Source organism: Ornithodoros turicata, chromosome 4 (assembly GCF_037126465.1).
Source record: "Ornithodoros turicata isolate Travis chromosome 4, ASM3712646v1, whole genome shotgun sequence".
Lineage (NCBI taxonomy): Eukaryota > Metazoa > Arthropoda > Arachnida > Ixodida > Argasidae > Ornithodoros > Ornithodoros turicata.
The window spans coordinates 44,942,540-44,955,392 of NC_088204.1; the positions used below are offsets into that span (position 1 = coordinate 44,942,540).

Sequence of the window (12,853 nt, forward strand, 5' to 3'; positions counted from 1 at the left end):
CCCATGAAAAAATCCTCCGTCAAGCTTAGACAGGTAGAAGCTCCATCAAGCTTGTTTCCTTCGAATCTGTCCACAGGTGTTTGTGGAGCATCTCAACCCCGAACGTTAACACCTCACCCTTTCAGTGATCCACCAAATCCGCCTGTCATCATTCCAGTGATCCGCCTGTCATCGTTCCATTTTTTCTCAGTATCTGCCATTCCTATTGCATCAAAGTCACTTTTTCCATCTCCAACAAGCTATTACATATTAACCTTTGTTTTCCCCAATTCTGTCGATAGCCTGCACCACAGCGCACCACCATCTGTACGTTACATTTTGCAGTAACGTTATGTACTGCTTTCCCTTATAGTGTGGCAGTTCGTATATGGGCCAAACAAGACAGCACCTTAATATGCTCTGTCTTAGGGAGCATGGCATCAATGTAGAAAAACAGATCTGCAACCTCTGAGCCATGCAAACATGTCATCCATTATCTTGGCTGCGAACCATTGTTCAACTGTACCACTCCTATTTCCTTTTATAAAGATTACGTGTTGTGAACCTTCCTGGAATCTGCCACCGTTACCCATACATGTACCATGCATTGTGTGAGTGAGCCATCCATTATCATTGATGCTTCCCCAGCTGACATCATTAACCCCACTTAACTGTGTATGCAGTTCTGCTTGTTGTACTCTCTCTGACTGGTCCTTCTGCACCCCCATACTCTGGGTAATGTCATGCACACCTAATTTTCAAGCAGTTCAATGGCACAAGAGAGATATTGAGTACAGAGGTCAGACAGAACGTTAGTTTTTGTGTTCCTGTAAAGCATCTGTCTCCAACCTCGGAGTTAACAGAGGTATAACCTGAGTGATTTAGTTTCCTGTTATTCCAAGGTTTTCTTTTTCTCTTTTTTTCTTTATACTTATACACAGTGTTTTGTCTTTGTTACAGGAGTATATGAGCTGCGCAGAAGTCTGGATCGAGTACCCATGCAAGCACTTTTCGGTAATCATTTATTATATATGAGCACATTTTTAATACGTAGTACGGAGTGGCATACTGTGCTTTTATTTCCATAATAATGATGGAATTGATATGCATGATGGTATCACTTTAATCTCTAAACTGTGGAAATCTTTGATAACTAAGATTTTGTTTACATAAGTTTTATGTGAAGCATCAAACTGAAATTTGTATGGGTTTGGATTGCATGGAGGAGTGGTAGTACGTGAATTGTTGGTACACACACACACAACATGAAATACATGATTTTGAAACACAAACTAAACAACTGGTGCAGCACAAAAACAATATAAAAACACACATCAATATCAGAACATACACATACTTGATGAATTTAATGTAGGTCGATAAGTCCAAAATTGGGTTACAAAATGATTGAGGGTCAGTTACACCAGCTAATCCTGAGGGGACACAGTTCCAGTTGAAAGCTGTCCTGCAGAAGAATGATTTGCAAAACACATTTGGCCCCGCCATTGAAACATTGTACTTTAAACTGGTGGTCAAAGTGTGGAAAGATTACGGTAATGTAAGTTACTTGAAAGATATCAGAGTTGATTGTGTGAATAAACCAACCAAGGAGGGAGGAACTTACAAACAAACAGTGTTTGTCAAGGCTAGGAAGCAGAAGTTGCTGCTTATTTGCCGCCACTTAAGAGGAAGTAATCACTGACCGTAAACCTGGCGACTCTGTTTTGGATGGGCGATCCCCACAAAAGTGTTAGGTTTTCCCCTCTCCCTTCCTAAACTAAACTAAAGTAGAGCTTTAGGACACACACAAACTCACTCACAGACATCTCGATACGAACGACACAACCCGAAAGTGGGCTTCACCTGATGCTTCCGTGCATGAGGTGAAGCCTGCTTTACGAAATTGCCCTTGCTGCAGGACCAACACAGGCGGGACGGTGTTTAGTTTGAGATAACGTTATCCAAAGTTAGTTGTGTAGACATCGTCTGTGGAAGGGGTGGCGCCCCTCCCACATGTAGTTTAGTGGTGCCGACGAGGGACTTTGATTTGATGTCCGTGAGGTTGCCTTTAAAAAGTTAGGACTCTTGAATAATGACACGAACAAGGACTCTTGAATAATGACACGAACAAGAAGGGTGTTTTCAAGATGTCCTTTACGTCTAAAATTTCAGTACTGCAACTTCCTAGGGCGAGTGCAAAGAAACTAAAGGGTGTTCATGGCAAAGCTGAGGCAGGATGCCAATTCGTTCGTTTCACGAATGGCCTGTGGTTGTCTGAAGCAATTACAGCCTCATCCGTGTAACGGGCTACTGCCTGACATAAAATTTTGAAATGAAGGTAACCACTCCAGTACTCCAGTAAGTGTAGGCTCACCTGGAAAGCAGGAAGCACTCTCATGTAAAATTGAAGAGTAGGGGCTTTTAGCAGAAGAACTGCATGTCTCTCTTGTGACAGTTAATGCCAGAAAAATTACACTAAAGCCATGGGCTACAAAATGGAAACTTTTAGTGCAAAAGTCACATATTGTAAATTTTGCACGAATATTCGATATTCGATTCGGTATTTGGAATTTTTCCCCCCATTCGATTCGATATTCGATTCGACTTAAAATATTCAGATTCGCACACCCCTACAATTAACACTTCAAGATAATCTGAACCCATAATATCCAGGGATTCAACTAGGGGTGTGCAAATATTGAAATTTTCAAATACGAATCGAACACAAATATCTGCAAAATTTTCCTTCGAATATCGAATTGAGTATCCCGTCATGGGATAATGACTTTTAAGCATAACAGTTACCTCCAGAACCCAGCATTGTCACAGCAGCATTCTTCCGACCCTTAGAAGAATGCCCCCCAGACACACAGGAATATGTATTAATGTATTGGCTTAGTGTGAAGTGTACATGCCTGCACATGTGCACATGTACAGTCAAATTATTTATACGATGAAACCATGTGCTGTTCTCATGAGGCAAGCTGAAATCCTTAAAAAGCTTGCACTTTATCATTCACGGATAGTGAACACCTGCGTTGGTATTGTAAGTGCTGGTGAAACAGACAGAATGGAAGTAAAGGGAAGTGACATGTTCAGAATGTGGGTAGGTTTACTGATGAGCACATCACAGAAGGAAAATGAAGGTAGCAAGTGCTTTCTTCTTGCACTGACAATGCCGTCTGCATTTGACATGTAGGCGAGAAACTGGACAGTTTCACGGTGCTCTCACAAGTGATGTCACACGAGACCATAGTTCCTGATGGTAATGCGTAGTTTGGTACAGCCCCATTCATTATCGCAGTAAAACTGGCAGGAAATAAGGCAGGAAGAAGTAGAAGAGGAAGAAGCTATCCACATCGGTGAAAAGCTAAAAAGAGGCAGGCAGCAGGCAGCTCAGAAAGGACAAGATATTCTTGAATACAGTGAGAGCTGGTAGTTCTTCAAAAGCATGAAGGCCTCGGACACACTACAAGTCAAGTCTCTGCCACATGTAGTCACTGAATTCCAGAAAATTCAAGCCATAGAAACAGAAGGTTCAAACCTCATGGCAGAATGGCTAATCTGCAGACAGCCAATGACCTGAAGTCTGCGGACCGTGACTTGGCTCCGTCAGTGTCTAAGCAGATCAGCCCACCTCCTCAAGCGTTCGACATAGCTGGGTTTTGGAACGGAATGAGGGTGCTTGCTTCGAATTTAGCACCTGTTGAGATCAAGTGTTTGTCAATTCCTATAAGCTCTACAACTCCCAGCAGTAAGATCTTTCAGCAGGTATAAAATGATTGTAGGCAACAGACAGCATTCTCTGTCAGAGGAGAACACAAAATATCATGCAATGCTGAGCCACAACAGTGCTTTGAATCTGTAATTTGATAAATATGTTTTGTTCCCACATTATCTAAGAAAATATTGTTTTTCCTGTTTCAAGCAGCCGTTGACTCCATGCAGTGGAAAATCGCGGAATTTACAAGTCGGTGCCCCAGACTTTGAAATTGCCGCAGCAGAAAACCGGGAGAGTTAATCAAATTACTTGACTAGACACTGCAGTACCATCATATTTTCTCACACCTAGACCTTATGCTGAATGTGTGTCTATGCCAAAATTGGCATAGATAACACTAGAGAAAGTCTTAAAACTAGTTAGGACATGCTTGCATCACTTTCCTTTTCATTTCTAGCTCTTTTTATTACCTTACTTTCACTACCTTCTTTTTATAATAAAATGCTTTCTTGTGATGAAGGCTCCACATACAGTCAAACCATGTTACAGCAAAACACAACTAAAGAACTCATATTTCCGCTAGAGCAAAAAAAGTTTTAAACCGGCATGTTGACACAACAAAAGATAAGCGCCAACATGTAAACAAGCAAGTGGGTCAAAGAAACAAATAGAGGCGGAAGCGTGTGCTGCTGCGCCACTGTGACATGCGCGCACAGTAGATCCTCGTTATAACTTAAGTAGTCGGGACCGGAAAAAAAATTGGATAAAAGTGGAATCACCTTAAATACGGTGTACAGTCAACCCTCGTTAATATGACCGAGGCCGCAAATTTTTGTAATAAAGCGAATTGTCATATTAACGGGCAACATCGATGATGCTCCAGGTAAGCACTTCACAAAGGAAGTCTTTTGGCTCTGTCTCCTTTAGTGAAGACATAGATATTGCAGGCACAGTATTCCAATTCAATTAATTTTATTTTACCAACACTTATTATTTACAACCTTGCAATTTATTGACGAAAGAAATCTGTTAGAAGCATTTGCTTAAACAAAATACAGAAACCGACATCTTCAGTGTCGGTTTCTGTATTTTGTTTATGTGATCTACAGGACTTGACTCCCGTCTTCGTATACGCTCAAGCATTTGCTTAGAAAAACTGTCAATACGTATATAGCTTTTTCACTGACTCAGTTGCATGAGCGATGGCAAATACATACAGCGCGTACGCATAGGTCGGCGCGATCATGATCGCGGCAGCCTTGCCAGTGCTCCGTGATCGCACTCATGATCGCGATCATCAGGCTTTGATGAGGCATTGCGATCATGATTGCGCCGACCTATGCACATACGTCATCCCTGGACCACTGGACTTGTGGGTGAGGAGGATGACTCGTGAGAAGCGGAGTTGTCACTTCAGCATTTATGCGCGTATGTTTTCCCGGTACCACTCCTCTTTGGGTCAGGAGCATGACTCGGTCTTGTTGTGGACGGTCATAATCACAGGGGAAGAATACATGTGTTTTCCACAGTTCATCTCCCGAAATGTCGGTCAAAGTCGGATAATCGAGGTGTCATAATAACGAGGGGCCTTTACACTGCACCTCCATTGGGAACAAATGGTGCCCCAGAAAGGTGGTCATCAAGTAAGGATGTCATACTAACCAGTGTCATATTAACGCGAGTCGACTGTACTTTGACCAAAATTGCATGGGAGTACGTTAGAACAAGTAATTTCTAGAAGACAACGAGTAAAGCAGTCCTACAAATCTTTATTGTGGCGTGAAAAAGCTCGTAATCTCATATTGCCGGGCAGCAAGAGCGTGTCTTCGTGTAGCCACCCCCACAGCATTCGTCTTGGTTGCACAAAAGGCAAAATATGTTACGGGTTTCCACCGTCGACGGAACTTCCTGTGGTTCATCCTTCAAGTCTTCGTTTTGACTTTTCACACCCAACATAGTGTCGACGATTTCCTCATCCGTGGTAGCACCAACAATGGGCACGTCGGTATCCACAAGTGTGAAAGAATTGAATGGTCCATGGGTTGTAGGATGGACGTCGCTCCAAAGTGATAGCCATCAGATGTTGAATTTTGCCATGACCGGGGCAATGTCGACGACAAACAGGACATTGAGCTGTTCAGCAGCAAACTTGCAATCCAGAAGCCGCACATAGTCTTCAAAAAGGCTGCTGTCATAATTTGGCTACTTCGGCATAGTAGCGTTTCGAAAGCAGCATAGCCCTTTTTACCTAGCCTACTATCAGCAAGAGCAGCTTATCTTCCCCGGTGACATTTGCCTTGGCAATGATAGGTTTGGATCGTTCACCCTTTTCTACTTGACGGATGAGGGTGACTTTCTGCTTCAAAATTAAAACACCTCCGTACAGGCTTCAGTGCTTCTGTGGCGTCATGCCGAAAAGCAAAGCAACAGTTTCTCTCCCAACTGCTACAGGCACATCATGTGGTCAGGGAGGTGGGCACGTGCACGTTCGTTCTCGCTCTTCTTCGCGCTGCCCTTTGTTTATTGTCGCCGTTCTCGAGCGTTCTGGAGGGAAACAGCGACAAGCGCATGTTGCCGTCTAGCGCGACTAAGTCGTGGGTTATTGCTGATGGTCGGACTCTGCGTCAAGGCGCTCCTTAGTCTTGCATTTTCATACTATGCGGAGTTGGCTTGCGGTAAACTGAGAATAAAGCAGTTCAAAATACATGTATTTCGATTGGGACCTGGTGAAACTTCAAAATACGCGATAATTCGTAAAAAGTGATTTCGTTCCAACGAAGGACTACTGTACTGTAAATTTGCTGACAACTCTTTCGGCAACAAAACGGGTTAGTATGGTTTTCTTTACATTGAACTACAGAGGAAGGATTGCACATTAAAAGCATACTTCCTTTATGGATATCCGACCAGCCATCGAGGAGCTACGAGCGCTAAAAAATGTGCATTTTTTGTCATATCTGCTGACTTTGACATATTTTCTTCAGGTTCCGTTTAAAGTGACACCATTTTCACTCCCTACAGACTAGAGTGCCCTGACTTTACGTGTGCTAGCTATGAGAGCTATGACGCGAATGAAAGGTCATCAGTAAGGCTGCAAAGTCGCGAGAAAAAATCGCGTTGCGAAGACGGTCACCTTACCCACTCTCCATCTGTGGTCTGGTTGACCGTAGGAAGCTCTGGAAACCTGCTTTCGTCTTCACTGAAGGTCGTTTCCAACATTTTTTTTTTTTCAGTGAAATGAAAAAATGTAATCGGCGGACCTTGGTCGATTTAAAATGGAATTGCCCAGTCATGATCCCTGTAGATTTTGTTATATCGAAGTTTTACCGTATTTACATTAAAATATGATTGCACTGTATTCCTGATTTTCAGCCACGTCTGTAGCAATGGCTTAACACTAGAATGATTCTCAAATATTGTGCATAGCTGCTCTAGGGTGACCACAGAGAAACAAAGAACCCGTGGATTTTAGCAGTACCCATGTTGCCTCTCCTGTTGAACAGTAATTTTGTTTGACTGGTCCTCTGTGCCTGCTTTGCATCTATAGTTCAATCATGTTTAAGGCCCCGTTTTTTCCGCAAAATATCGAGGAATCCTTCGTATGGCATGGAATTTCACGGAATTCCTTATTTTTAGGAGTATGCGGATATTAGAGGTCTCGAATTTGAATCAAATATCAATCAGTCAAAGTATTTTATTCGCGAGTCGAATACCCAATATTTGGACTTCCGAATATCTGACTGTTCGCAGAATATGAATGACGGGTCCCGAAAGTGGGCTTCACCTGACGCTTCCCTGCATGAGGTGAAGCCTGCTTTACAAAATTTCCCATGTTGCAGCATCAGCATAGACAGATTGTAGTTTAACTTATGATATAACATTAGCCTAAGATTATTGTGCATACTCCACCTGTGGAAGGGGAGGCATGGGCCTCCCGTGTGCAGTTCAATGGTGGCAGTGGGGGATTTTGATTTGATGTTTGGGAGATTAATTGCCTTTAAAGATTCTTAAATACTGCAGACAACCCACAAACAAAAAGGGCGTCCTGTAACTTTCACGGGGCTTGAATTGTGAGCTTCTTCCTATGAAGTTGCTATAAACTCTGTAGATGCTGAAAGATCTTTCAACAGGTATAAAATGACTGCAGGCGACAGACGGCATTCTTTGTCAAAGGTGAACATACGATATCATGTATGTAATGCTGAGCCACAACAGTGCTTTGAATCTGTAATTTTATAAAATATTTTTTGTTCCGACATTATCCAAGAAAGTAAAGTGTTTCCTATTTCAGTCAGCTGTTTACTGCTTGCCACAGAAAATCGTGGAATTTACAAGTTGGTGCCGCAGAATCTTGAATTTGCCGCACCAGAAAACCAGGGGCCTTAATTATGTCCCATATTTCTAAGAAGGCATTCCTTCTCAAGTCCTGAAAGTAATCTTGGAGATTTGCATTACCTGTAACCCTTTTTTCAGAAACGAGAAATCAACACATTCCTTGGTTCAGTAATCAAGCAGTTGACACCAGACCGTGCATTTGAAGGTCACTATGCACAGTTGGCAACAATTGTCAACAGAATCCTGGCCCATGTACATGATTTTTCGGCCCTTTTTTCTATGGAGAACTTCCTTCCTTTCCTGGACCTCCTTCAAAAAGAGTCGTCAAAAGTGGATGTTTGCAAGAACATCATGGAATCGTTCCTCAAGTGAGTAGACTAGACGCAACTTCATGAAGACATACCCGCACATAATTGCAGAGGGTGTTATCAAATGCAGGTTTGCAGCTGTGTGGTTTCATGGTGTTGTTTAATTGTCCAGCACATTTTGAGAGCTCTTCTTTCCTGAAATCATAGTGAGATTAAATTTTGCGATATCATCAAGTCAAATGTTGAAAGCTCCATGGAACGACCTTCATAGCAAACCTCATTTCTCAAAGTGTGGTTCACAAAACTGGTTTGAAGATTGAAGACATTTGTGTCTTCTTGAGGGTCTGATATAAACTGGACTTCCATTGATCATTTGAATTGTTGGTAGAAGCACAAAACTTCTTGTGATTGGTTATTTTTACAAGGTGCACTCATATCATTGCGTGATTTGCACACTTATTTGTGTAGTGTTAATTCTCTGATACTCCAAGTGAACTTAAAAATGTGATGCTTAGGTTAACCAGTGTAGAGGGAAATTTGCATTACATTGTGAGAGTCAGTATTTGGATCACAAAGTATCATAAACACACACAGTTGTGACTATATCATACAAATACTGCGGCAAAAATTTGTGTACTGCACAGCCATTTAATAAATAACTCTTACAGATGACTTTCTTCGCAATAGGACAAGACAGAACAGTGATATGCGCTGTTAAGCCATGATTGAGGTCCCCATGCTTCTGCTGCAGCAAATTCAAAATTCCGCGGCACCGACTTGTAAATTCTGTGATTTTCCATGGCAAGGAGTCAACGGCTGCTTGAAACAGGAAAAACGGTAGTTTCTTAGATAATGTGGGAACAAAAAATATTTTATCAAATTACAGATTCAAAGCACTGTTGTGGCTCAGCATCATGATATTTTGTGTTCTCCTCTAACAGAGAATACCGTCGCCTACAATCATTTTATACATGCTTAAAGATCTTTCAGCATCTACAGAGTTTATGGGAATTGACAAATACTTGATTGCAATAGATGCTAAATTCGGAGCAAGCACCCTCATTCCATTCCAAAACACAATTATGTCGAAGGCTTGAGGAGGTGGGCTGATCTGCTTAGACAGTGATGGAGCCGAGTTACGGTCCGCAGACTTCAGGTCATTGGCTGTCTCCAGATAAAATAGCCATTCAGCCATGAGGTTTGAACCTTCTGCTTCTATGGCCCAAATTTTCTGGAATTCTGTGAGTTCATTTGCCAGGGACTTGAATTGAAGTGGGTCCAAGGCCCCATTCTTTTGAAGGTCTACATAGCACATACACCCCAAGGTGGGGTTACAGTAAACAACAGAATGGTTACAGGAAACAAATGGTTTGCGGTGATTCACAGTACAGCCATGAACAATAGATATCAAGATGTTTTCCCGCAGCTATAGCCCAGGTGGAAAATTTGAGATCCATAATACACTTGCAAGTGGATCCACTTCAGAAAATTTTCCATTGGGAACTTGTTTATTTACACATGGTAAACAAGACTTTCGTGCACGAGAATGCACTTCTTCAGGTTACAAAAATATGCACCTTTGTACACTGCACCTGTGTCCTCATTCCATTGCCATAACCCCCATTTTATCCTTAATTCCTCGAACATCACCTACATGCATTCTCGCTTCCTGTGTAATCCTTTGGGCTTGTGTTATGTTTCGCTTCTGATACCCCTGCTTTTGTATTTATGTTCTTTTCATTTTTACCTGTATTTGCATCCTTTCCATCACCCTGTTACCCTCTCATGCCAAAACACCCTCGTCAACTGTATATATGTTCCTGTACCATGTTAATATTTTTGTATCCTGAAGAAGTGCAGTCTCGTGCACGAAAGTCTTGACTACCATGTGTAAATAAATGAGTTGCTCCTGTTGTTTAATATCACTCTTTGATATAGTCACCACCGGCAACTTGACATTGCTTATTTTTTGCATTAGTATCATCTGTATGTTGTGTAGGGCAATGTGTATTAAGTGCATTAATTCCATTGATATGTTTTAGACACCAGAAGGAGCCTACACACGATCCAGTTATTGTCAATGCTTTGATGTATATCTGCAAGGCAATGCACAACTCAGTTGAGTGAGTAACAGCATGTTCTGTAATTATATTCGTACTCTTCCACTAGAACATTCATATCAGCTTTTCGGCATTGCAGCGCTCTGACACTTGAAGATGAGAAACGACAGATAGGAGCTCTCATCTGTGGATTCCTACATTGTGTGAGCTTCGGACGTGATTTTGAACAACAGCTTTCATTTTATGTTGATGCAAGAGCAGCTTTCTCCACTTTGGATGCTGTGCTCATGCAGCTGGTTCAAGTAAGTTCTTGCTTGGTGATTGGTTCAGGTTGATTCCGTGAGGTTACCGAAAGGCTGTACTCAACCCTGTTCAGCCAAATTATATGCTGTAGGCTTATGTTAATTCAAACTCTGCTATTTCATACTTCTGGTTACTTCAGATTTCAAAATATTGATTTACCTTTTGTTTTATTTATTATCTGCTTAATTTGAATGGCACTTTTCCTTAATTCATAACCTTTGTTTCCTTATACAATGTTCCTGCCAGTAGAAAACTGCTTCAATCCATGGCCATTAGTTGTTGAACATTGATGTGCACAATGTGCAGGAACAATGGGGTACCATTGGTTTAGACTTTCAAGCAAGAAAACTACTTTATAGGTGGGGAACAAAGAGGCAGCTACAACCACGCTTTCAACTCCAATGACATATGTTGAGGACACTGTACAGTGACATTGATGCTTTCCTATGCCGGTCTCCAGCTGCACTTTTACCTGACAGTGTCCTTAGATCCTTGACTTGTGATGCAGCGTTCTATTCTGACCTACACTTTGTTAACCACCCATTACAAGGACAGCGAAGGAGCAGCACCTACATGAGGAGCAACTTGCAAATTGTGATGAAAGTGTTGTTGGCCCTAGTAATTCCACAATAATAAATGCTACCACTGCCTCCCATCCTGGCCATCGGAGTGACAGAGAAAATGAAAAAAACATTAACTTTTCTTCTTTTTATTATTATTTTTTTTAGCAGAATGCTTTATGAGGACATATACATGTCAGGCTGGCTGCCAGTGTCTGTGACCTGGTGTGGCATCCAAGGTGTTATGTGTGTATCTGCTTATAATTTGGCTTTTGCTCAGTTTGTGTAGATGTCCACGTAATAAGTAATGATCTACAGTACACTTTCATTGATTCAACTTCCAGAGAACCACACATTTTTCTTTGAATTAACATTAATTTCTTATCACTTTCATTATTATTTATTAAGCCGCTTCCAAGTACATCCAAAACATCGCAGGTCACCCACAGTTTTCAAATTAGTTTGAATTACCCAGAAGTATGAAATATCCAAGTTTGAATTAGTGTGAGCCTTTTCTAGTCTCATAACATACGAAGGCTGCTTCGAAAATAATGCCTCAAATTTTTACATGAAAATTCCAACAGATTCAGGGATGGCAATAACACCATTGATTAGAGTAAGACTTTGACTACAAACTTATATTTCCCAGTATTGGCAATGCATTTTCACCAGCAGTGAACAAGAGCCTGCATGTAATGCTCATAAAAATCTGTGCAAGAAGATTCAGTCACTTTCCAACAACTTCTATAATGGCATTGTTATTGGGAAGATGTTGCCCTGGTATACATTTGAAGGGCTTGAAGTCCTAGGGGACTTGTTCAGCAGGTCTTGACACACTTGTACTCAGTGGCCTTTCTATTCGTGTGTAATCCATTGCACCCACCTCGCACAAAATTTGTTCAAAATTTTTTATTCCAAGTTACTCCACATCGTTTTTAGTACATTGAAGCCAGCCTGAAGCTCTCTCTGCTTCAACAGCTTAGACGAATTGAATCAAACACTTCTGCTTATTACATACTTATACTATTACATAGTTATGCTGCATTTGTTGTTGTGATGCACTGCTACTCCCCTGCCATGTGCGAAACGACAGCTAAATTCACAAAGTAATAGTGGGATGGTTCAAACTACAACTGCAAACTTAATTGGAAAATAAATTAGGACCATCCATCATATGTAGATGAACGTGTAATAACTGACACTTGGAATAATTGAAAAAAATATGAATTAACAAGTGCCGTGCTGCAGTACTGTGGCCGAGTGCATTCGTTCATTGGTATCATGCTGAAACTGGAAGGTATCCCACACGCTCTCTAAGGTCTTTTTGGTGACCTTCCAGACAGCAGAGTTCACCCTGAGCCAATGGCCTAAACCCCGCCCTGGGTGTGGCAACACTGTCAGTTAATTAGCACACAAAACAGACAATCAATAAACGAGTTGAGTGAAGCTTGTGCATCCAGCGCAGTTCCTTTATTCCGCTACACCCCTGTCGTGGCAGGTGTTCTGCATGAGATGCATACTGTTCCCCACACTTTCCTGTTGCTCACATGCCCATGTCTGTACACTGACTCATATGCTGCTATTGTG

At 41.6% G+C, this 12,853-nt stretch overlaps 2 protein-coding genes across 5 annotated transcripts in view; one reads left to right on the top strand and one right to left on the bottom strand.

Moving 5' to 3' along the window:
- LOC135391477 (transmembrane protein 94-like) overlaps nt 1-12,853 on the bottom strand; it is a 587,105-nt gene that overhangs the window by 245,590 nt on the left and 328,662 nt on the right. The window lies entirely within an intron of this gene.
- The window catches only part of LOC135391472 (VPS35 endosomal protein-sorting factor-like), a 140,569-nt gene that overhangs the window by 69,505 nt on the left and 58,211 nt on the right, over nt 1-12,853 (top strand). For both annotated transcript variants that reach the window (XM_064621737.1, XM_064621736.1), the window contains exons 15-18: nt 940-993; nt 8,174-8,403; nt 10,386-10,466; nt 10,543-10,705. In XM_064621737.1, coding sequence (XP_064477807.1) covers nt 940-993; nt 8,174-8,403; nt 10,386-10,466; nt 10,543-10,705 — 528 coding nt within the window. The remainder of the gene's footprint in view (nt 1-939; nt 994-8,173; nt 8,404-10,385; nt 10,467-10,542; nt 10,706-12,853) is intronic.